The following is a 24,755-nucleotide window of genomic DNA, read 5'->3' as shown; positions in this document are numbered from 1 at the left end:
GGGGACAAAAGGTTTCATCTGTAGTCATTCACTTCACTTCCTTACTGGACACCGCCTTCCATTACTGCTGAGTTCAAGTTACGAAAAGCGATACTCATTCTTTCTTTCAGTCGAGTTGGGAGTATAGGTTCGCTCTTGGAAGCTGAATTCAGAAGATATAATTTCATCATTTGAGCCCATGTGTGTAAAGCTCAGATCCCTTTGTGTGGTCAGTGTGCCCAGTGGACCGTTGCTTGGTTATGGTGTTTACAGTTGGCAGAGCTGTCAAGAAGGAGTGATTTCAGGTATTTGCTTCCGTTATTTGCTTTCATCACGAGGGGGAAGGAGCTGAACACGGTTCATGGCTGAGTCACGGTTGAAGGTTTGCAGATGGTTCGGTTCATCCCTCCATCACCCAGATGGACATGTATGCATATGCATTTCATACATTATAATTTTTTTAACCATTTCAGTTACTCGTAAACAATCAGTACAAGCCTCATTGTTTATTAGCCAGAAGTACCAGTACATATGAGAAATACAGGCCTCCATAGGCATAATTTATGGGACAGAAAGACCCTGACGAACAAGAGGGGCAGAAAAGAGTCTTAGAAAATACTGTTCTTGTGAATATTTAATGAATTACAGTTTTATTTTAGTAAAATCAGGCCTAAAAGCTTCATTGACAACCACAACCTCCAACTCTAATCAATAAACAAAGATCAATATCATATTTTACTCCTTTATTTTTCAATATATATATATATATATATATATGTTTCTTTATAAAAAATATACTTTTACATAGGGACACTTCAAGGGACACTGGGATACCCTCATGACCTGGAAGTGCCAGTGCACTTGGGGAAGTTGGAGGGATCAAATCTTGATTTACCCAACAACCCCAAAATCTCTTTCTGAACTCCAGCCTGAACCTCAACCACAACCCTAACCCTAAAAGTGTGGATCAGACACCATTTGCCTCATGCTGCGCAACACGTCAGGCTGTGGATCGTGTCCTGCTCCTCTTCATTGGCTGTGCGAAGTTGCTGGATATTGGTGGGAACTGGAACAAACTCCCTCCAAACTGCGTATGGAGAATGTCTGGGATCTTTCATTTCAGCTCATGAAACACAGGACCAACACTTTACATGTTGCGTTTATATGTTGGCAATTGGTTGAAATTTACTGGCAGATTAACTAACAATTCTTGAATGTCGCACATCTGTTTACTTACATCATCAACGATTTTGTCATTGTGTGTAATCTGGCTTTTATATGAGATTAGCGTTTGTTAAAACAGCAAAAACACCCGCGCTTTATGTCCTCGGCCAAAGCAAACACCTTCTCCTATAAACAAATAAAGTTATTGCAGGTTGACTTTTACTCTCCTTGACTCCTATCAAACATCTCCAAGTGACAGAATGGCAAAAGCACCCTCACTGTCAGCACAACAACTCTGCGCACGACAAGAGAGCTCCTGCCTGGGTCTGTTGCGCAGCTAGCGTGAAATGAAGCCATTCACAGCAGTTCGGGTGTGTGTGTTTCTCTTGACAGAGTTACTCCAGGAATGTGGTGAGTTTGTGCATTTTATTGCTCATAAATTACTTAAACAGGGCCAATTCTGGATCATACATCTCTTATGGTGTTTGACAAATATATGCTTGTTTCATAAGGGGACGTCATAGATATGAACCATGTTTGTGTCTGCTTGTCATTGCCTTGGATATTGAATTGTGTCTGCTGTGAGGCGCAGTTGTGGATGGAGATGTCCAGATGATGGGCCTAGAGTCTACTGCCACTCTTCCACTGGACAGCCCAGCTGGGACAGTCGTGCGGAGGTTCACGGTGGACACAGACCCAGATTCACCACTCGCCCCGGGATTTCCCAGCATAGTGACCACCCAGCCGGTATCTCGGGCCTTCAGTGTGTCCGCACTCTCCTCCAACCTCTTCCAGGTGTGTTATCTGACCAGCGCTTGGAGAAAACAAATGTAGATCAGAGACTTGCTACTCTACTAGCTTAGCTGGTTTCCATTTCCATCCATTGAACTGAATGCTTCAAAACATAACTTAGTAAAAAATAGTAACATTGTGATGTAATTTGTGTTTCCCAAGCTGTGCTGAAGGACTGGGAAGTACTGCATTTGAATACAAAGATATGTTTTTAGAGGGTTTAAGATCAAGGCTGCTGTAATTCTCCTCCACATTTCGGGTGAAGACTTTATTGGGCTTTTGTTATTTCAGAAAGCCAATAATATGTATTTATTTATTTAGGTCACGTGTATTATACATTGTCTTTAAATAACTGCACAGGTGACAAAGCACAGACCCTGTGTAATACTGCAACATAGTCATCAGCTTACTTGGGGGTAATCATTTAATGAGACATTTTGGGGTGGACTCTCCAAAGTTGATCAATAATTTACTCATTTGTGAGAGTTTCTAACATTGTGCTGTTAATTTACATGTTTCTTGCTGCCGTTTTGTATCAGTAGATAATCTGTACATGTGTCCGATAACAATAAACACGGAGAGTACTGCCTTTACTATTTTCAGTTTAGTTCAGCCATTTCATTAAGATGCCCTTGTCTTTGAAGGTCTGTTGAAATCACCACATGTGTTCCAGGTGGTTTGGCTTGGGAACCCTGTGCTGGATTGGCTGAACCCCCCAGAAACTGCACAGCTGCAGATATTTGCTGAAGACACAGCGGGAAACACCGACCTCAGGACTCTCACTGTGGGTTTCACAAGTCCAAGCAACGCACTACTATGTCTGGGGAATCAAGGTAATCAAATGAATAGAGCAGTATCTGATTTTCATTTGCATAACCTGCTGCAGGGCTCGTTAAGTGTCACCTGCCTTTTTCTCGCCAGATGAAGTCATTTATCTCAAAGAGCACGAGTCCCTGTCATATCAGGTCAGCGTTTATTCCTCTGAACCGGGCAGTATCCAGGTGAGTAAATCTTCGATACCACATGACCAGACTGATACCTGAATAACAGCAGGCGTGTTGAGCAAACACAGATATGTTATCATTTCAGCAGCTTCCAACTGATGCATATACCCAGGAATGTTCTACAGTTTAACTTGTATTCATGGCAGATGAAACGTTTAGCTTATGTGTCTCTCCTTGTGTGTTGTAGTATTATCTCATGCCGAGTACAGTGTTTAAGATCAACAGCGCTGGCGTGATTCAGTCATTGAAGATGTTTGATTTTGAGACTGATCCACACAGGTAATACACACACACTTAAACACACGCACTATTACACACAGGAGGCTTATTCTGAAACCCTAATCTGTCATTTAATTTAGAGAATGTTTGGAACAAAAACCTGAATAACCTTCCACTCTCAAGTAATTAAGATACCTTAATTCAGTCAAGGATGCAGAATTGAGTGGCAAACTGGATGCTCTGCACCAATAAAAAGTCAAATATTTAAAATCATGGGTTTTCATTGTGATATATATATATATATATATATATATATACAGCTCTGGAACAAATTAAGAGACCACTCCAAGTTCAGAAATCAATGTTAAGTGTTCTCTTAATTTCCATTAATTTCCAGAGCTGTATATATATCACAATGAAAACCCATGATTTTAAATATTTGACTTTTTATATATATATATAAAATATAGTTATTTTGCATACACATCCTGGAGACTGAGTGAATTAAATGTGTTCCTTTGATTTCTTATAGCTATCTTCTCAATGTTACAGTATCGGCTGGTGGTCAGAATATAACTGGGCGGATTGTCGTGTACATTGTAAATACCGATGACAAAGCCCCACATTTCATCACGTAAGCTCAATATTTCTGCAGGGGTGTGTGTATCTTATTTAAAGACCAAATCAGTGAAGCTGAGCTGTGTCCCAAACCGCTCCCTTGCTCCGCCGTTATTAATTGTGCGATCCAAGAAGCCCACCCGGTTTCTTCTTGAGGGATATCGAGGAGTCGGCTTCAACAACATGGCTGGGAGTTTGTTCCATACACAACACGACAAACCCCAGCTGTAACAGATGCCTGTTGTAACAGCAATATCCAGGCGTTGTTGTTTCATTCACCATTTGCCCTTCCAGTGAGCCTTATTTTTCAATTATTTTTAGATGCTAGGGAATATAGGAGCTGTACTTTGCTCCATGGATGTCACAATGTGTAAACAAATCTGTATACAAACTAATTTCACAGCACACTTTGAATATCCAGTATTTAATTGATTTCACTGCATGACCTCATTAAAGAATTCCAAACCATTCCAACACCGATTCCATAATCCATTTTAACCAAATGTGTAAAATTTGAATGCATGTATGAGTGTGTATCCAATTTGCATTACTGCGATGCTGTATCTCGGTTTGCAGGACCTTTGGGATAATCCAGATCCCAGAAGAACAGCTGCCTGGCACCGTGGTGGCCACCGTGAGGGCCCAAGACCCCGACGACTTCAACTATGTGGGCTTCCTCCGATACAGCATCAACGACACTAAGTACTTTGCCATTGATCCATGTAAGCATCATACGGGCTTTTCTGTCCTGTTGTGTTTCACTGTGAGGAGATGTGGGGTCCCTCGTCACAGATCCACACTTATCTCCATCCAAGGGGGATTTAAAGGGGTCCCCGTCTGCTGACAATGGCTTGACACCCGAACTGCTGTCCTCCCAGATTCGGGGGTCATCGTGGTGACTGTGCAGATGGACAGAGACAAGGCGCCGCTGCGGGACGAGCCGCTCATTTACATCAAAGTCTCCGTTCAGGACTTCTCCCCCAACATTTCCTCCAAGTCCAACAGCACAGTGATCGTGTTCAATGTCACAGACATCAATGACAAGCCCCCGGTCTGCTCTCCCGGCGCCTACAGGTGCTCCCGCCCGCCTGCTTCCCACTCCCGAGACACCGTGGGTTCACACTGTGCAAATGACACACACAGTTTAAAATTAGGGATTATCTTTCGCTACGTTTATACATATTACTACCATGATGAAGAACCAAAGCATTTGCTGTGTGTTTGTTTACTTATGCATGTTTAAATGTATTTAATGTTTGTTATCTATAGATTTGGAGTATGAAGACTTTCTTTTCTTACATTTGTGTTGTATAGATCTTGGTTTATTGTTACGATTTCTTTTCTGTAGTGTCATCATCCCCGAAACAATGGCAAACGGTTCCATTGTTGCGAAAGTGAACTGCACCGACGATGACGTTTACCCCATTAACAGGAATTTTACATTTTGCCTGTTATCTGGTTTGGGCAGCAATGACAGGTTTGCCATGCTGTCGCCCGTGTCTCCCGAGATTGTGGTAAGCAACGTGCGTGGCATCCTGTAGTTTTAGAGATAAACACTCACCGTTTTAATTATTTATTCTTATTGGATTATGTCAGGTAACTTGTTGAATATACATTATCTTATATATTTTAAAAATATTCAATAAATAAATATTGTCACTAAATTGTAAGCACAGTAAATAATTGATATGTTTAAGATCATTAGGCCTGGATCAAATTGTTCTTCTCTTGTAGGTTAAAGGGAATTTACAATATGAAGCCATTAACAATTTAGCTGTTGGAAACCAGTATTCGTTGCTGGTTGTTGCTTGTGATACGGCATTCCCATTTTTTGAAGGCAAGTATCCCTCTCGTTCTGGAGAAAAAAACTTGTTTGAACTGTGTCTTGTGGGTTAGAGAAGTTGACAGTGGTCACCGGTCTGAGGATCCCTGGATTACTGTCTGTGAAATGTATTCATGAAATTGGGTCCTTACTGTAGTGAGAATGAATTGTCTTTCTTCTGGCTGTTCTGCTCATCTCTTCAGGCACAGCCAGTGTTTATGTCACGGTTCAGCCGGCGCCTGGGTCCCTGGTGTTCAGTCAGAGCTCCTACCACTTCAATGTCTCGGAGATGTCTGGCTGTAAGGAAATTAACCATAATTTCACTCTACTTATTGTGGTCACTTTTTAATTCACATTGATAAAATAATCCGCTTTATCGTCCTTTTTACAGAAATAGTTTAAATGTGGATGCCCTACTGAAGATTTAATTAAATAAATACAAATCACTAGGGTTATGTATGGTAATAGAAGTATAATAATAGTTTGCTGTTTAAATTTAAAAAAATATATCTATTTCAGGTGGGTCAAAGATTGGACAAGTATCAGTTGTGGACAGAAACTTCCCGTTGGCGAATGTATTGTACTCCTTGGACACGCCCACGAAATGCACAAGCATCTTTTGGTTGAACCCGGGCAGTGGAAACCTACAGGTCACCACTCAGCCGGACTATGAAGTCAGCCAGCAGTGTGTTTTCACGGTGACCGCCAGGGAAATTACGCCAATTGGGACCCTGCTCTCGTGCCACACAACTGTGAGTATCAAAGCAGTTAGGGTGAGCGTTTGGGACGACCCAGAGAGAGCAGGGGTCATGTCTACCACCTCTCACATGAGTCATTTAATAGAGATTTATTTTACATAAGTGTATATGTGTATGTGAAGTATTCATGTAGTGGATGATTAAAAATAAATGTGTTAATAATAATGTTGGCACTACATGATGTACATGTACATGATCATGCATGAAAATCCTATGGAACTGGCCAATAGAGAGATAAATAAATTGACATTTACATGATCTATTAATTTAGTATGTAAAATCTATGTTTTACGTTTTTATTACATAGCAGGGCTTAAATAGCAAATCTGTGGACCCCCACACTCAATGTGAAGCCACTGCTCTTGATTTCCACAAAGCTGTGTTGCCCAGTCACCCCTGCTTTTAAGAAGTGTGAGTTATATGTCAATATGAGTTCCCCAAAACATCCCCTTGGACCCGATTGCTGTTTCAGGTGACCGTCAACATCCTCCCGGCCAATGTAGGGAAACCCAACTGCACGCCCATCGTCCAGCACCTGGCGGTCCCACTGAGCCAGCCCATCCAGACGGCTGTGCAGGGCTTCACACTCACCTGCCAAGACAGGGACTCGCCCCCCGCGGCCCTGCGTTATGTCATCTCCTCAGGTTTGTTCACCGGGGGACGGGTACACGTAAAACATTTAAGCATCATGCGTTTCTCTAGAAGGTTCTGCGTGATTTGCTAAAAAGCTGTGTTTCCATCTTCAATCACAGGGAATGTCAACAACCACTTCACGCTCTTGCCCCTCGAGGGCTCAGATACCACAGCGCTGATCCTCGGCATGCCCTTCGATTACTCCTCCGGCCTGGACCGGGTCTGGGAGTACAAACTCGTCATGCACATCATAGACGACAACCTGCTCGAGGCCCGGAGAGGACCCAAGGGGCTCGTCCAGACGGGCACGGTCACCGTCTATGTGCGAGTCTACCAGCCAGGCCTGACCATTCATACCACCACACAGGTCAGTCCAGCAGTACTGTACACAACCCGACACAACTTCATTCATAATGATGTCTTTTCATAAAGAAATACTAAGAAGCAGATACTGGACCTGCTTCACAGGTGTATCTGTAACATTTCCCCCATGATTTCCCTACCGTCACCACCAGATTACCAGTCCCCCTCTTCGGCCCTATTATCTAATTTGCTCCACACACCTGTTTCTAGTCTCACCTGCGCTTCATGTCCCTATATATTCTGCTCTGCTCCCACAAGTCTTTGCAAAGTTTTGTTTACACCCCTGTAGCAATCCCAAGCCTGTTATTTATACTGATCTTTGTTTACTGACCTGAGCTTGTTCCTATGACCCTTTCTTCTTGGATTTCCCATTACAGTCTGTTTATTAGATCGCCTGACCCCTGCCTGCTTTCTGACCACACATTTAGCCTGACCTTCTTTGTTCTTCTTGCCAGCCCTAGCCCCTTTGTTTGTCCGGCGTTGCCTTATCTCCGCACCTGGGTTTGGCACCCTATCCGAAGCCTCAGATTACAATACGAGTCGGATTGTATCTGATCCCAGTGGTTCTGGTTTCCGTGTGACAACTCTGTTCCCGGAGATGATAATCCTGCAGAGTTCCCCGCTCTGTCTCCATCACCAGTCACTGGATACCTACCACACAGAGACATTGTGACTAATACAGACCCACAATTGGCTCAGTTAAGCAGTTAATTATCTGGATAAATCAAAACCCTGTAGGAGCTGTGGCTTTTTGTACAGCGCATGGTTTCATGTTTCAGTGTTTTCATATTTTAGTTTACAAAACAATTGAATTTGAATGAATACCGAAGTAACTAATGGCTATTATGTATAATGAGCGATTATTGTTTGTAATCCGGCCATCTGGAAAATGTACATTTTTGTGAAACCGCATATAAATCAACCCCCGATCTTATTTTCCACAACTGTCTTGCATTCTATGCAAAGATATATGGTCTCTTTTTTCTCTCTCTTAAAAAGCTTTCCTTTATTTTCAGGAGAAGGTCGTCTATGTGACACAAAAGGTGGACACTTACTCCTCCAAGGCCTGGTATATATTCTTTGTGCCAGTTGTGGGCACGTTGATTTCACTGGGTCTCCTGATCTGGGTTGTCAAACTGCGGTGCTGCTCCTCCCAGCTGAAGCCTAGACCAGAGCCCGGAGACGCTCTGCACGGCCGGCCGAGGAGCATCCCTCTTCAGACCACTTACCACTTTTCCTCGTCCACTGGGCCGGTTCCTCGTTCCCTTGGTGAAGTGAGCCTGGGCTGAAATCAGCTCTGATTTATCCTCTGCTGTATATGTCTATTGGGGTCTTATAACCTTATAACCTTATAACCCACATATTTCACTGAAATGCTACCCCACACGTGTTGCTTGAGCCCAGCTGTAAACCAAAGACCGCCCACAAATCATGTCAATAATAAAACATCCTAATGCACAGATGTTCCGGCAGAATGAACAATGGTATTATTATTATCGTTAGTATTGAGTTCTGGTATAGTTAGAGTTCTGATATAGCTAAGGGAATATTTTTTTGGAGGAATCCTGCTAAATAAACGTTTCTATGTCAGTTTTTTCAGTGGTAGCTGTGTCCTTCACATTGCTTTGTATTGAATTTCTACATGGAAGTGAAGGGAAATTAAGCACAAATTGATTTCAATTGACCCTTTCTCACTCACAGGTCACAGAGACACCTGGGCCCGACTGCGTGTCCTTTAAATATATCTCAGCACACACTGAAGTTTGAATGTGTGTTCAATACCTTGCTGCAGAAAGTGTTTATATAAACCCAGCAACCATATGAGCCATGTGACCCAGATATTAGTCTGACTGGCTGCAGATTCAGGTGTGACCAAGATAGCAGCAGTATCCGGCCGCTCGGCTTGTCATTTGTTTGACAGCAGTCATGTGTGTATATATATATATATATATATATATAGATAGATAGATAGATAGATAGATAGATAAAAATAATATCAGAATTTAAACCACAACAACATTTTCTTTGACTACAACTTTTTTGAGGGAAAGCTTGTCTTCACATTGATGCCCCCTGTGGATGGAAATGTAAAAGGCGCTGGAGAGATTGGCACAGCTAAGCAGTTTCTGCCGGGTTTGTTTTCTGTCTTAGCCAGACTTTCTCACAACCTCCTCATATTACCCCCTCACTGTTGAGTAATTGAGGACATCAATGTGTCTATGGCAAGTGGGACGCACTGAGTGGTGTTTATACAGAATCACTGTTCTTTCTAGAGATGACATTTGAGCATTAAGGTGTTTATCTTCTCAATGCTGATGGCTGCCAGAATCAGATCACTGATAATGCCTCCCTGCCATTGACTGCTGGATCTGCTTTCCCTAAATGGTGCCAAAAAATCACTTTCTGAGCCCGTGCCAAGGCTGCAAACAGACGTATGCCGCTTGTTAAGGTTTATTAAGTGAGGGAGGGAATGTGTTTTGTCCTGAGGGGATGCAAGTGTACCATGTGGAGGCCAGAGACAGGCCTGGGAATATCAGCCGCGGACATAATGCAACGATACAGCTGGTTGGCACTGCCGCCTTTTGGATGCGGTGGAAGCCTGTTTTTTTTAATGGCAGCTGGCGGTAGCACCGTAATCAATGAGAAGACAGACTTGTGTCACTAGAAAAGGTTGTCCCCAGAGCCAGAAAGCCTAAGCGGCCTTCTCTAGGCCTGGGAAATGATGCAGTGTCCTCTGATTCCAGATCGTGAGGTAAAGTCGCTCCCTTGTCATTTCCAGGTGTTAATCAGTGGCTAATTGAGAGGCGCATGGTGTAACCCACAGGACGCTGAGCCCTTGACAAGTGGTCCATGCCTGAAAAAGCAGAGAGACAGAGTTCATTGGCCGAGAAAACTGATCACACAAACTATTAATGCAGATGAAGCCGATAGATCCTGCGATGGAACAGTAAAGAACGCCTACAGACCGAGGCCTTCAAACAACACTGTGGAGATATCAGTCCGAAACACGACCTGCAACCCGGACGAGTCAGTAGCCAGAGTCTAGAAGATTCCTGCCCCCCAGTCAAGGCACAGTCTCCAGGGTCGAGAGTCACACAGCAGTCAACACAAAGCTGAGCTGCGCTTCCCTGCTAACATTCCTGCGATGACAGAGCAGTGCTTTTGAGGACAACGCTGCGATGGTGAACTCGGCCTCTTGCAATACTTTTTTCAAGATATGAACATGGCTTGTCATGCGTGTGCGCTGTGATTTAAAGCTTCAGTGTTACGCAGGGGAGGTGTAAAGCAAGTAATGTAACGACTAATTATGGGTATTATATTGTTGTTTTTTTAGGTAGCCTGTAATTTAGATTATATCACTCTTAGGAAGCTGTAGGTTGCAGGAAAACCGACAATCACCCCCTCCCGAGAGAATGTACTGCTTGTTTCCCAGCGTGGCGAGAAAGACAAACAACCAGGGCAGGTCACAAGATCAATATAGAAACAAAAGCTACATTATATCAGTGAGATTCGCATTCCTAAAGGCTCTATCTGGCGCTGTCTCTGGGAGATGAAACCTCTCCAGGCATTTTGCAAGGGCTTTCTCGATAGGAAAAGAACATGGGATGGGGGGGGGAAACGTCTATGGCAAATCCAAGTTTAGCTGCCGAAAACAAAGAGACCATTCAGAGGACAAAGCCCGACAGGAAGTGGATTCGCACAGTCAGTGTCGGACGGCTGATTTTGGCCTCTTCGGGTGTGTGCACCGCGGTGATGCTCCTGCGAGGAAAGCTGCAATCCATTTCCCCAACTCTTCTGCCATCCTGACGGTAGCGAAAGGGGAAGAAGCCCCAGGATGAAGCTCCACCCCTTCTCTCCCCACTTCCCCCTGCCCTGACCGGTCCATCGCACTCTCCCTCAGGTGTCCCGACTTTCCAGCCTCGCTTCCTGCCCCACTGAGGTGGGAAACTCTGCCTGCGAGCATCCGGTGTCTCGGCACCCTGAAGTCTCAACACTATTCCATCTATTTAATATTTCCTTAGCCACACCGATTCTAAAGTAACCTAGCCGATCCCCACTCAATTCTCAATCCGTGTTTTGGAAACTTGGCAAGTGTCAGGGTGAGCGCATTCCTGCAGCTGCAGATGTAAACAGTCCGCCCGCCGTGTACACAAGCGGCTTCCTGATCGGACTCTCGAGACCCAGGACGAGAGAGCCAAGCGCCGCAAGCGAAACAAAACGCACTCACATCTACACGAAAGCATCACCATTAAAACATGAGTTCCCATATCCATCTCTTAGCGCTCCGGGTCTTTGTAGATTGCGAGACACGGGGAGAGCGTGTGACGTAGAGCCAGAGAGAGAGAACAATGCACTTTTTTAACCGGGCTTAGATTGGGACTTTGAAATCTCATAAACAACGCGGCACCCTCAGACGCCTCCCTCCAGCATCCTGTGGAGTTACACACACACACAAACTGAACAAGGTGAATGCCAAATTCGAATTATTTTTATTATTTTGAAATAGTTCAGAAACAAGATAGCGTAATCAATATAAAGAAGTGGATTAATGATCCAAACATTTCAAGTGTAAAAACAGCAAACAAAGCAGGAATGTAAAAAACAGGCTGGCGACTTCAAACAACTAAATACAAAAATCATACCTGCTACTGCCACCAGCCACACAAACACGGCAGAACCAAATCATAAAAACAGAAATGAATCATTTTGGTGGGTCTCCATTACATGTTTTTATACCTCCGAGTCTTTAAATTAGCAACCGATGAATCCTACTTATATTCGATGGTGTACGATGTTGGCTTTCACTCTGCAGGACTGATTGTTATGCTTTAGTCATTGTGTTCAGGTCTCTTCAAGCTCAAAACCGCTAACAAAATGTACAAAATACGACAGTTTAAGTCAATTTAAAACATGCACTTTTAAAGATACGAATTCGAAAAATAAAAAGTCAAGTATAGGTATGGTGCCATTGGAAACAAACACAAGGATGCATACTGTAGTAATAATAATAATAATAATAGTCAACTTCGATTCTCGTGAAAGACAATGCTTGTGTTGGTGTTTTTTTAAAAGCCTTCAACAAAATTAAAATAATAACAACAATAATAACACTGTCTTCATCAGGGGAAAAGTGAGAAGGTGAACTAGAGAGTGATTCATATCTTAAAGAACAGAAGGGCTCCTGCAAAGCGCAGGAACGAACGCATCACATCATCAAAACGCGACTTCTGCAACTGGAAGCGTGGGCTTCCTTTCGTTTGCCATGGTTAAGGGACGCAGGCAGGCAGGGTACTAGGAATTAACAGCAAAGCCTTCCTCCAGGGCCCGCGCAGTGGTACCGGCCGGGCTCAGTCCGCACCGCCCGCGTGGCCGAGAGCCGCTCCGCAGGCTGCTCTGGGCCGAGGAGGCTGCAGCGCCGCACTGAGCCTGTGCCGTGTCCTCGGGGTTATATCCCGGCCCCGGGGGGCGTCCGGACCGCGCTGGGCTGTGCAGCGTTGGGCCCGGGGGGCTTGTGCCAGCTCGTCTCCTTGTACAGGAACCAGGCATTGCCGGCCCACAGGATCATGTTGAGGAAGCCGAACACCTGCAGAGCAGAATTACTGATCACCGCCGCGCAACACACACAGGGACAGAGGTCTCACAAAAATAAAGCTGGACTCTCCATCTCCATCTACGTCTCTCTCTCTCTCTACATCTGTCTGTCTCTCTCTCTCTGTCTCTCCCCGTCTCCGTCTCTCTCTGTCTCTGTCTGTCTCTCTCCGTCTCCATCTCCGTCTCTCTCTCTCAAAAAAATTAATCCAGGAAAGTACTTAATCATTTTCACTTCAATTATGTTGAAGTAAAGAGGTTTGGACAACTAGTTTGTCATTTGATGAAGACATGGTTTCCTCCTTCTAAGGTGAATTTCACATGCATTTCTGCCGACTGACTCAGAGGGTGCTGCCCCCTAGTGACTGGAAGGGGCCGGAGACTTTCCTAAACTGGCCAGCACAGTGGGGACCTAACCTGATGTTTCACAGGCCACACCGTGTCAGTAGGCAGTACAGTATTAGGTCACTAAGCCTGGAACTTCACACAGATTAATGTGAAGTGACAGAGCACATTTAAACCCTTCCCCACGCCCCCAAAAACAGACAATTCCCCTCCGCTACTCACCACAGACACATTCAGGCTCCGCATACTAGCGTGGTCCGTGACGAGGCAGGAGGCGTCCCCCCCGCACAGCGAGAGGGTGGCCGCGATGCCCTCGGAGTTGGTGGCGTACTTGACGTTGTGCAGGCCGCGGGCCCAGGCCGAGGAGCACACGAGCCAGAGGACGGCAAAGGTGGACGTGAGCAGGAAGTCCTGCGGTGAGACAGGGAGTACAAGACACCTTAGCATGTTTAACACCTCAGACTGCTGCGGTTTCTACTTTACGGGATCAATAAAAATACTATTTCATCCCAGACAAGCTGGTAACTCAAGCACGATAGATGCTTGTCATATACATGCATAAATACCAAAATATATAGTCTCTACAATATCAATTTGAACTTACCGCTCCTTAGCTCTTGCAGCAGGGAGAGAAGCACCAAAAGCACAGTTAGCATGTTAGTTTACATTCAGGATGCGTTTGTGGTTCAGGGTTACATACAGACTGTACAGTGGGTGGACAGAATCGTGGGATTCAAACCGGAAAGAAGCACAATAGACTAATTATAAGGTGGGAAAACGTCTTAAAAGTGTCAAACTAGGACAGAACCGAGATTTATCGATGTTTGTGAACAAAATATCATACCCTGAGAAACAGAGACAAGAGCAGTATCATCGCAGAACCCAACCGGAGGTTTTCGTAAAAAAAGATAAAAAACGCAGTCATCCTGCTACTTACAGCCACCGGCCCAAAGTTGGAGTCCCTGTAGATGTGCATGTACCCCAGATATATGACCAAGGTAGCCATGGAGTAGAGGAACGCGAGAACCGAGATGGCAACAAAGAACTCGGCCGAGGAGGAGGCGTCGCCCACCAGGTGCGTCTCCGGGACAGTGTGGTTACAGTACGCAGAGTTGTTCGCCACCAGCAACACCTGGCTCAGCCTGCAAAGACAGAAGTACAGTGAGGAAAAAAAGTATTTGATCCCCTGCTGATTTTGTACGTTTGTCCACTGACAAAGAAATTATCAGTCTATAATTTTAATGGTAGGTGTATTTTAACAGTGAGAGACAGAATAACAACAAAAAATCCAGAAAAACGCATTTCAAAAAAGTTATAAATTGATTTGCATGTTAATGAGGGAAATAAGTATTTGATCCCCTATCAATCAGCAAGATTTCTGGCTCCCAGGTGTCTTTTATACAGGTAACGAGCTGAGACTCTCTTAAACGGAGTGCTCCTAATCTCAGATCGTTACCTGTATAAAAGACACCTGTCCACAGAAGCAATCAATCAATCAGATTCCAAACTCTCCACCATGGCCAAGACCAAAGAGCTGTCCAAGGATGTCAGGGACAAGATTGTAGACCTACACAAGGCTGGAATGGGCTACAAGACCATCGCCAAGCAGCTTGGTGAGAAGGTGACAACAGTTGGTGCGATTATTCGCAAATGGAAGAAACACAAAATAACTGTCAGTCTCCCTCGGTCTGGGGCTCCATGCAAGATCTCACCTCGTGGAGTTTCAATGATCATGAGAACGTTGAGGAATCAGCCCAGAACTACACAGGAGGATCTTGTTAATGATCTCAAGGCAGCTGGGACCATAGTCACCAAGAAAACAATTGGTAACACACTATGCCGTGAAGGACTGAAATCCTGCAGCACCTGCAAGGTCCCCCTGCTCAAGAAAGCACATGTACAGGCCCGTCTGAAGTTTGCCAATGAACATCTGAATGATTCAGAGGAGAACTGGGTGAAAGTTTTGTGGTCAGATGATACCAAAGAGCTTGATTTTGGTATCATCTCAACTCACCGTGTTTGGAGGAGGAGGAATGACCCCAAGAACACCATCCCCACTGTCAAACATGGAGGTGGAAACATTATGCTTTGGGGGTGTTTTTCTGCTAAGGGGACAGGACAACTGCACCGCATCAAAGGGACGATGGACGGGGCCATGTACCGTCAAATCTTGGGTGAGAACCTCCTTCCCTCAGCCAGGGCATTGAAAATGGGTCATGGATGGGTATTCCAGCATGACAATGACCCAAAACACACAGCCAAGGCAACAAAGGAGTGGCTCAAGAAGAAGCACATTAATGTCCTGGCGTGGCCTAGCCAGTCTCCAGACCTTAATCCCATAGAAAATCTGTGGAGGGAGCTGAAGGTTCGAGTTGCCAAACGTCAGCCTCGAAACATTAATGACTTGGAGAGGATCTGCAAAGAGCAGTGGGACAAAATCCCTCCTGAGATGTGTGCAAACCTGGTGGCCAACTACAAGAAACGTCTGACCTCTGTGATTGCCAACAAGGGTTTTGCCACCAAGTACTAAGTCGAAGGGGTCAAATACTTATTTCCCTCATTAACATGCAAATCAATTTATAACTTTTCTGAAATGCGTTTTTCTGGATTTTATTGTTGTTATTCTGTCTCTCACTGTTAAAATACACCTACCATTAAAATTATAGACCGATCATTTCTTTGTCAGTGGGCAAACGTACAAAATCAGCAGGAGATCAAATACTTTTTTCCTTCACTGTACATAGATCTATATATACACGACTGAGCTGTTTACATGACTCCTAACAATGACAACTAGGGCTGGGGTGCCACCTCAACTTGGGTCCACTTGGGTTCTCAGTGCCACCTTGATTTAGCCTTATCTGATTTTTCTATCAAGGCCCAGGTTCAATTAACATATTTCTCTTTACATACACACTGAATAGCTCTCAGACACTGCTGTCACTTACTTGAAGGGGTAGGAAAAACTGAAGTTCAAGGTTTCATTTCCGCCATCCTTGCAGAAGAGAGACACTATGTTTTTCCCACTGTAGCCTCCGCAGGTAGCAAAGGCAAAAATGGAGAAGATCTGCAAAACAGGAAGATCAAGTATTATCAGAAACAGTGAAAGGAATATGTATGTAATGTGCACGGCAGAGCAAAAGGCTAAAGATCACTATAAAATTAGTTAACGGCCAGTATAAATCTGTATATTACATTATTATTTATTTATTTTCAGATACATAAACAGACACTCAGGCCCAGAGCAAAGCACAATTTCCCACTCACCGCAGACCGTAAATTACAAAACTTGTATCCTGTGGTGTTTTTATTTATAAACAGTAGAAAGTGACTTCTGACAGGAAATTAAACCGCGTTCGGGGACAAGTTTGTAATTTATGATTTCCGGGTGGGTTTAATTCTGGTCTAGGCTTAACTTTAACTAAAAAAGGGCAGAGAATGTGGCATCATCACAATTTTAGAAATCAGTGTGCAAACGCTGAATGTATTATTATTATTTATCCCTTTTTTGGGAGTGCATAAATGGGACAATCTCAATAAGCAAACATGGCTCTGGCCACCATCTCCGGCCTCTGATCTATGAGTCATGAGCCCAACAGGCAGTCCAAAAAAACGAAAACAAATACACAAATTAATCAGGGTTTGCAAACCCAAATTTTTGGTTTATCGTACAATACAAAATAACACTCACATGTAGAAAAATCCAATAAAATACAGTAAGTAGAGACACACATTCATAGCAATCTTGTGACGTGCCTGGTGGTGTAAAGCCACACCTTGTCATGGGCGCTCGAGCTCATCTTGAGAGTTAAAAGCAGACGCACCAGATATGAAGCGAAACCACACTGGAGCAACTAGTGTGCGAGCCTCTGGGAATACCAGGACAACAAGACACACATCCAGTCTGTAGTATGGTTACAGACCATGTATGGTCCCTTTCTAGATGTGTTTTCTTTAGTTATGCATTATAAACAGAGGCACAAGAGCATGCAATTCAAAATAGGAATACAAATAACTAAATTCGTTTTTTTGTTCCAGAAAAGTTCCACCTTTTAGATCAATCTGAACACATCACAGCTGCAGTATTATATGGCAATAGTAATTAGCCTGATATGCAAACTATTTATATAAAATGAATAATCACTGGGTGGAATTGATTCCCCCCTCTCGTCTTAAATTCGCATTACGGACAAAAAAGAATACAAACATGCCTAAAAAGACCCCATGGATAGAAATGACGGGGGAAACACAATTAATGTAACTGTGAAATCAGATTGTCACTGGCTATTAAAACCCCTAACTTACTAACTAAGCCTTTCATCTACTGCTGAGATCTTACACACATACAAACTAGATATGCATTTAAGATTGAACGGCAGTTGTTTTTCATAGCTGGATTACAAATGCACTTTGCCTCTGTATTATAGTGGGCTGGTTACTAAAAGGTAATGTTTTAAATATTATATTTACTTTTTAAAACATCAAGTTGAGCAAGTTTGCAGCTTTGGTATCCCAAGGAAATGAGTTTATATAGAATAGGCTAGCAGTAACTAATTAGGTTACGAATCATGTTAGCATTTCTAAGGTACAAATTTAGGCTAATTATGTTATGTTCATTACATTAGTTGGTATTGGTTTTGTCCAACGTGTTGATCCTCATAAAAAACGTTTGTTGTTAACGATGTAGGCGGAAAATGTATTAGCAAATACTGAGCAAGCCACAAACTTTCCCAATATGCATGCAGTTGTGCATAAGAGAGAGCTCAGTGAGGGAATAAACGTTACGGCCTGGATATATAAATTGCACAGACAACATCCGAAAATGCAATGCTAGATTCATGTTACTTAGGTACCACCCTGGATACAAATGAAATAGTGCAAGTGAAAGAGTTGACTGCCAGGCTGCAGAAGCCACTGGATACAAATAAGAGGAAAAATGAGTCAGCTGTGTTGCAACACGACTTCATCAGCAACATAATAACCGCCCCAACTCGTGATGCGTTTTACAACAACTCGAAGACATCTGCGCCAGAGAGAGAGGGAGAGAGAGAGAGAGAGGGAGGGAGAGAGAGAGAGGGAGGGAGGGAGAGAGAGAGAGAGGGATGGAGGGGGAGGGAGGGAGAGAGAGAGAGAGAGGGAGAGGGAGAGAGAGAGAGAGAGAGAGAGAGAGGGAGAGAGGGAGATGGAGGGGGAGGGAGAGGGAGGGAGAGAGAGAGGGATGGAGGGAGAGAGAGAGAGGGATGGAGGGGGAGGGATGGAGGGAGAGAGGGAGGGAGAGTGGTCAGGATGAATCACGGTGCCTCTCTCCCTGCTGTCAGACTGGACCCATCACTCAGACACCGCAGCTCCTCTGCTTAATGACCCCCAAACTGCCCCTAAACCCCCCATATCACACATCCCCCTCACACACACCTTTATAAAAACATTTGTTTGTAGTGAAGCCTGGTTTTATATTGTTACAATACGGGGGGAGGAGGCTGCTGGTCTGTCGAGCGGTACTGAATCGCCTGTATAATATCTATAACCAGAACATGAAATCCCCCATTTCAATCTGGCACACCCACCCACCCACAGAGACACAAAAACCTATCCCCCCAATATACACCATTTTTGCCACCAGTTTCCCCGTGTGCACTTAACAATCCCCCCAAATGTGAGGGCGAGCCACCCAATCTGGCAGCCCTGCCACCGAGTCACGGTACCGGCGCGCCACCGGGCCGGGCCTGGCATCCCCGGGCTGGATTTCGCGGCCCACCGGTGTCGTCAGCGGGCCAGCAGACTCGGAGCTCGGGGCTCGGAAACAGAGACTCACCCACTCCAGGAGCCGGATGAAGCCCAGCGGCTCTTTGAGGGGACTGAGGTTTAAGCGCAGCGCCGTCATCTTCTGCAAAATGAAAGTTCAAAGCATAAATAATAATTGAATTTAAAGACGACACGCAAAAACACACTAGTCGGGTGAATAGATCAAACCCACACACTCGCTGAAGTCGCTGCCCCTCCTGTTTTTCTTCTCCAAATACCTGAGCCGCCCTGCCCGGCCCCTGCGCGGCACTGGGGTCACAGATGCCCCCGGACAGCCGGGACGTCGCCTGGATCTGGACGCGAAACCCCCCAAACCCGCACTGTGTCCCGTACGACTCAGCAGGACGTTAACCGACTAATCCCTGTCAGACCTGCGCTCCCGCACCACCCCACGCCACGACTGGATTAAATGCATCGAAAACCACGACTCTTGCGTTAATCCGACATCGTAACTGCACTGTGGAAACGCAATACCTCCGCAGCGGCGAGTCCTGCCCGGTCCTGCAATACAAACACAGCGGGGTCTGCTCTTCACACGGGCGTGCAGACCCTTTTTTCGGTCCTTTTTCGGTGCTCGGTCCTCCTCCTTGCTCTCCAAGATCCTCTGCGCTTTTTCCTTCATCAAAGAGTAACTTGGATCATCTGACTTCACAACGCGCGAGTTCCCGGGGATTTGAGCTGCAGACCCTTCCTGCTGCTGCCACACTTGTAAGAGGCTTTACTGCATGTCTCATGAGCAGCACAATAACCAGGCTGTGCTCACCCTATTGTTATACTGCATCATAATATTAGTAATCATATAATTGCATTATTGTATAATAATAATAAGAAGAGCAACAGCCATACTTATTTATTAATTTTTCTTATTATAAAACAGTGACTGACCATTTCTGCCATTGTGATTGCTAGTTTATCATTTCTTTAGGCAGTATTATATCTGTAATAGTGCATTCCTGTAAGTTCCTCAATCAGAATTCAGACATGAAGCCTGTTTTTATCACTTGGCTGGGCTGCTACAGTGTTGAGAGTGCCATCTAACCCCTAGACAGGCGCTGGACAGGAGACAGACCCAGTTCCCTGTCTCTTCTCTGGACTGGAGACAGACCCAGTTCCCTGTCTCTTATATGGACAGGAGACAGACCCAGTTCCCTGCTCTGCTTTCTGGATAGGAGACAGACCCAGTTCCCTGTCTCTTCTCTGGACAGGAGACAGACCCAGTTACCTGTCTCTTATATGGACAGGAGACAGACCCAGTTCCCTGCTCTGCTTTCTGGATAGGAGACAGACCCAGTTCCCTGTCTCTTCTCTGGACAGGAGACAGACCCAGTTACCTGTCTCTTCTCTGGACTGGAGACAGACCCAGTTCCCTGTCTCTTATATGGACAGGAGACAGACCCAGTTCCCTGCTCTGCTTTCTGGACAGGAGACAGACCCAGTTCCCTGTCTCTTCTCTGGACAGGAGACAGACCCAGTTCCCTGTCTCTGTCCCCAGGGCTCTTAATCCAGCAGGTGGCCTCAGTATTTCTATAGACATCATTATACTGTACTGCATGTACTGTGATTTAATTGTAATGAAATTTAATTAGAAGTTCTAAACAATATTGTACCTCATGACACCTGTTTTAATATAATTTAGTTCATGTCAACAGGCTGCAACAAGCAGGGCATCTGAAAACTGCAGCGTCAATCATTTGTATTGATATATTGTACTTACTTTTGTATTTTGTTTTGCGTTTTGTCCACTGAAACCATTTCACTGTGCGTATTGTCAGCACAGTGTGACTATCCACCCACTTCAGTCAAGTCAATGTTTGATAAATGTATTTTTTAAATTGCCAGTAATCTGAATGCGTGGCGTCTGTGTCCACCTGCTGGGCGCATTGAGAACTGCAGGCGCGGATTCCCCAGGACAGCTGCAGCGACGCTCGGACGAGATGTTACACAAGGACGGGTTTACAGCACAGTCTGATGAATCCAGGGCGAGGTAGTAGTTAATGCAGTAAAACATGACATGCAGTCACGTGTTCTGAAACATCAGTGCAGGGATTTGTTTTCCTTAAAAAAGTGCAGCTTGAGGAGTTCAATTTCAATCATTAAAAGCGGAGCTCCAGAAGGTGACAAAGCAAGCAAACTGCACAAACAAATAAATGTCGTATTTATAGAGCGCCTTTCAGTCTTCAAGGTTACCTCAATGCACAGCTGACCGACATGGACAGACACACTCTTAACAGCATACAACAGTGCCGGATACCTACAAGAGTGGTACCTAACAATTCCTATAGAGTCAAAACTGAAAACACACACACACTCTTATCATCACGCTACAGTCTTCAGGCAGTTTCATTCTCTGAAGGGCCCCCAGGGGAAGTGAAACCCCCGCCGCCGCTGATAAAGACGGGCTCCTGGCCCCCGGCTGCGCACACCATGGGGCCCCGCTGTCTGCTGCTGCTGCTGGGCGCCGCGCTGCTCATCAGAGCCGAGGTGGGCGATTTTGAAAAATGCAAGAAGTTTTTCTACGCCGGTGTCCCTCCGGCGGGACTGTCCGGCACCCCGATCTGCCAGAGCTACAGGAACCGCTACCGGTTCGCCTCCCTGTACGACCGGAGCCGACGCGCCCCGCTGTTCTCCGCATACATCTTCAATCCGGGCCCATCAAGAGCCCCAAGGTGCCCTGGATGTATGAACCGCAGGTCAGTGTTATTGTGCATCAAACATCTGCAGTGGAGGAGTATTCACAGCCCTTCATTTGCAACAATGTTATTCGTCGATTTATTTAGCTTTATAAATATTGTTCAGAGTTTATAACCCTCAGATTCAAGTTACATGAATTGAGTTTACATGAAAGTGTAAACGCTTGATTCCCATCTCATATAATTCAGTAGAGCTTCTGAGGACAATTTACCCCAGTTCACCAGAGTGGGAATTGTTAACAGTGATGCTGATATCGAGCTGGGTTAGTAGGCGAATATGGTTTGTTGCTGTTATTAAGGTGTTGTGTCCATTCGTGATAAAGGTATTTTATAGTCTTTTTGCTTTTCTTATGTTATATATATATATATATAAACACGTCTTGTCAGATTTGCTTCTCTTGTATTTACTTTTTGTATTCAGTGTTATTTAGGTTACTCTAACATTGGAAGATGTTTTGGATAAAGATATGTGTCAATATAAACAAACAATATTAAGTAATTGATACACACACATACTGTAGTTGTAACAAAGTATTCACACCCTTCATTTAAATAAATGTTATTAGTTGATTAATTTAGTATATTTGATATTGTTAATATATATAGTGTTTTGAGTTAATTTCACTACTAAGAAAAATGAGACAGAGACCCCATTCCCAGGCCCTTTCTGCTCTCAGTTCCCCGCTCATTGCTCTGTGTGGCCCCCTCAGTCACCACTGACTCTCCTGTCGGTCTCCTTTCCCAGCTGGTGGACCAGAATAATGACCCGGAGATGACGCCCTTCACGTCCTGTGACAACTTGGAGGAGATCAAGGTGAACCAATCCATCAAACGAGACTACAGCAACTCGGACTACACCAAGGGTCACCTGAACCCCGTGATGCACCAGTCTACTCTGGAAGACAAGACAGCCACCTTCACGCTCACCAACATCGTGCCCCAGACTGAGCACTCCAACAGGGAGTCCTGGAATGTCTACGAACACCTGGTCAACCACACCCTGAGCCGCTTCTGCACGGGAGATGCCTTCATCGTGACCGGGGTCCTTCCGTACCAGCAGGAGAAGTGGATCAAGGACAACAACAACAACAACCGAGTGGCCATCCCTGAGTACATGTGGTCGGCCTACTGCTGTACCAAACACAAGGACAACAATGTCGCACTCAAAGGCAGCTTCCCCTTCCCGGCTTTTGCAGCACTGGGGCGGAACGAGGCTGCGGGCGACCTGGTCCCCGTCAATCCCCAATCATCTGAACTGAACAGGCATTACGCCGTCAATCTGATATCTCTGCAAGAGCTTCAAACCCAGCTGAGTCAAAGGTTTAACAGCGAGGTGCAGATATTTCACCGTGACTGCCAGCCAGGCTGATAGGGAGTGTGCGGCTGAATGCATGCTTTTCATTTTAATGTGTGCTGGGTTTGAATGTGCTGACAGTGTTAGGAGCTTTTGCAGAGATCGAGCTAGAGTGTAGGGTTACTGGGGTTATTGGACAAGTGGTTCAAACCATAAAAAAAGGCTATTCTTCTGAAAGTGCAAAAAATACATCCCCTGTTGAGAACTGCTGCTGATTTGTTACGTCTGTTCGAAGGGTTTGGCTGATGTGCTTCAATAAATAAACATAAGATTCATTCAAATTGTGTCCTTTTTGTGTGAAATTGTGTCCCCCAAAAAACAGTGCTGTGATATTGTGACTGTTTTAACCCTGGATGTTATATAGGTTGTATACAGAGGCCTGGCACAGAAGTACATAGGCTATAGATTATCAACATTATCATAGATAGATTGATAGATAAATTGAAATGTATTAACCCCACTGGCAAATTAATGTGTCAATCATAGCATAAGATCACTAAAACATACACATGTAAACAAGTACATATAACTCATAAACATAAAACACAAACACATACCCCCCCAATTAATGTATTAAGCCTGTTAGCATCTTATTAACATCTCCTCACAGCACATACAGCAAGACACTAGCCATGACACTGTACAATGCACAACATTTTATTGCAGACATGAAAAGACCTCGACTCCCTAAGGATAAACAGCACGGTCCCCTGTGGGGCCCCAGTGGAAGAACCCCGAGACCTGATTAGGCAACCTAACAAAACAGGGTCTATATACAGTATATAGCAAACAATCTAGCATCCAAGTAATAGTAGAGGGATGCAATGACACGTCTTTACGTTTACAAGCTAATCCGTATGGCTGTTTAATCTTAAATTCATATACACTCACCTAAAGGATTATTAGGAACACCATACTAATACTGTGTTTGACCCCCTTTCGCCTTCAGAACTGCCTTAATTCTACGTGGCATTGATTCAACAAGGTGCTGAAAGCATTCTTTAGAAATGTTGGCCCATATTGATAGGATAGCATCTTGCAGTTGATGGAGATTCGTGGGATGCACATCCAGGGCACGAAGCTCCCGTTCCACCACATCCCAAAGATGCTCTATTGGGTTGAGATCTGGTGACTGTGGGGGCCAGTTTAGTACAGTGAACTCATTGTCATGTTCAAGAAACCAATTTGAAATGATTCGACCTTTGTGACATGGTGCATTATCCTGCTGGAAGTAGCCATCAGAGGATGGGTACATGGTGGTCATAAAGGGATGGACATGGTCAGAAACAATGCTCAGGTAGGCCGTGGCATTTAAACGATGCCCAATTGGCACTAAGGGGCCTAAAGTGTGCCAAGAAAACATCCCCCACATCATTACACCACCACCACCAGCCTGCACAGTGGTAACAAGGCATGATGGATCCATGTTCTCATTCTGTTTACGCCAAATTCTGACTCTACCATCTGAATGTCTCAACAGAAATCGAGACTCATCAGACCAGGCAACATTTTTCCAGTCTTCAACTGTCCAATTTTAGTGAGCTTGTGCAAATTGTAGCCTCTTTTTCCTATTTGTAGTGGAGATGAGTGGTACCCGGTGGGGTCTTCTGCTGTTGTAGCCCA

General features: G+C 44.7%; 3 protein-coding genes across 5 annotated transcripts; 2 read left to right on the top strand and 1 right to left on the bottom strand.

Moving 5' to 3' along the window:
* Positions 1 to 6,520: 6,520 nt before the first annotated feature.
* Positions 6,521 to 8,641, top strand: LOC136711060 (cadherin-related family member 3-like). Its single transcript, XM_066687032.1, has 4 exons — positions 6,521 to 6,538; positions 6,829 to 7,000; positions 7,109 to 7,356; positions 8,369 to 8,641. Exons 1-4 carry the CDS (start codon positions 6,521 to 6,523, stop codon positions 8,639 to 8,641), a joined length of 711 nt encoding a protein of 236 aa, XP_066543129.1.
* A 3,178-nt stretch (positions 8,642 to 11,819) lies between these two features.
* On the bottom strand, positions 11,820 to 19,726 carry sypl1 (synaptophysin-like 1). Of its 3 annotated transcripts, none has more exons than XM_066723976.1 (6): positions 19,563 to 19,726; positions 19,099 to 19,170; positions 16,235 to 16,353; positions 14,224 to 14,428; positions 13,509 to 13,697; positions 11,820 to 12,936 (listed from the first exon to the last, which is right to left on the bottom strand). In XM_066723976.1, exons 2-6 carry the CDS (start codon positions 19,165 to 19,167, stop codon positions 12,799 to 12,801), a joined length of 720 nt encoding a protein of 239 aa, XP_066580073.1. In that variant the 5' UTR covers positions 19,168 to 19,170; positions 19,563 to 19,726; the 3' UTR covers positions 11,820 to 12,798. The 3 variants fall into 3 exon arrangements, with proteins under 3 accessions (XP_066580073.1, XP_066580075.1, XP_066580074.1); XM_066723978.1 differs by lacking the exon at positions 19,563 to 19,726 and adding an exon at positions 19,265 to 19,414; XM_066723977.1 differs by lacking the exon at positions 19,563 to 19,726 and adding an exon at positions 19,261 to 19,398.
* Positions 19,715 to 23,384, top strand: LOC136771578 (nuclease-like). Its single transcript, XM_066723974.1, has 3 exons — positions 19,715 to 19,796; positions 20,928 to 21,778; positions 22,524 to 23,384. Exons 2-3 carry the CDS (start codon positions 21,587 to 21,589, stop codon positions 23,145 to 23,147), a joined length of 816 nt encoding a protein of 271 aa, XP_066580071.1. The 5' UTR covers positions 19,715 to 19,796; positions 20,928 to 21,586; the 3' UTR covers positions 23,148 to 23,384.
* The last annotated feature ends 1,371 nt before the right edge of the window (positions 23,385 to 24,755 follow it).

The sequence above is a fragment of the Amia ocellicauda genome, chromosome 15, assembly GCF_036373705.1.
Source record: "Amia ocellicauda isolate fAmiCal2 chromosome 15, fAmiCal2.hap1, whole genome shotgun sequence".
NCBI classification, from domain to species: Eukaryota; Metazoa; Chordata; class Actinopteri; order Amiiformes; family Amiidae; genus Amia; species Amia ocellicauda.
The sequence above is the reverse complement of the archived record's forward strand: the minus strand, read 5'-3'. Positions and strand labels throughout refer to the sequence as shown.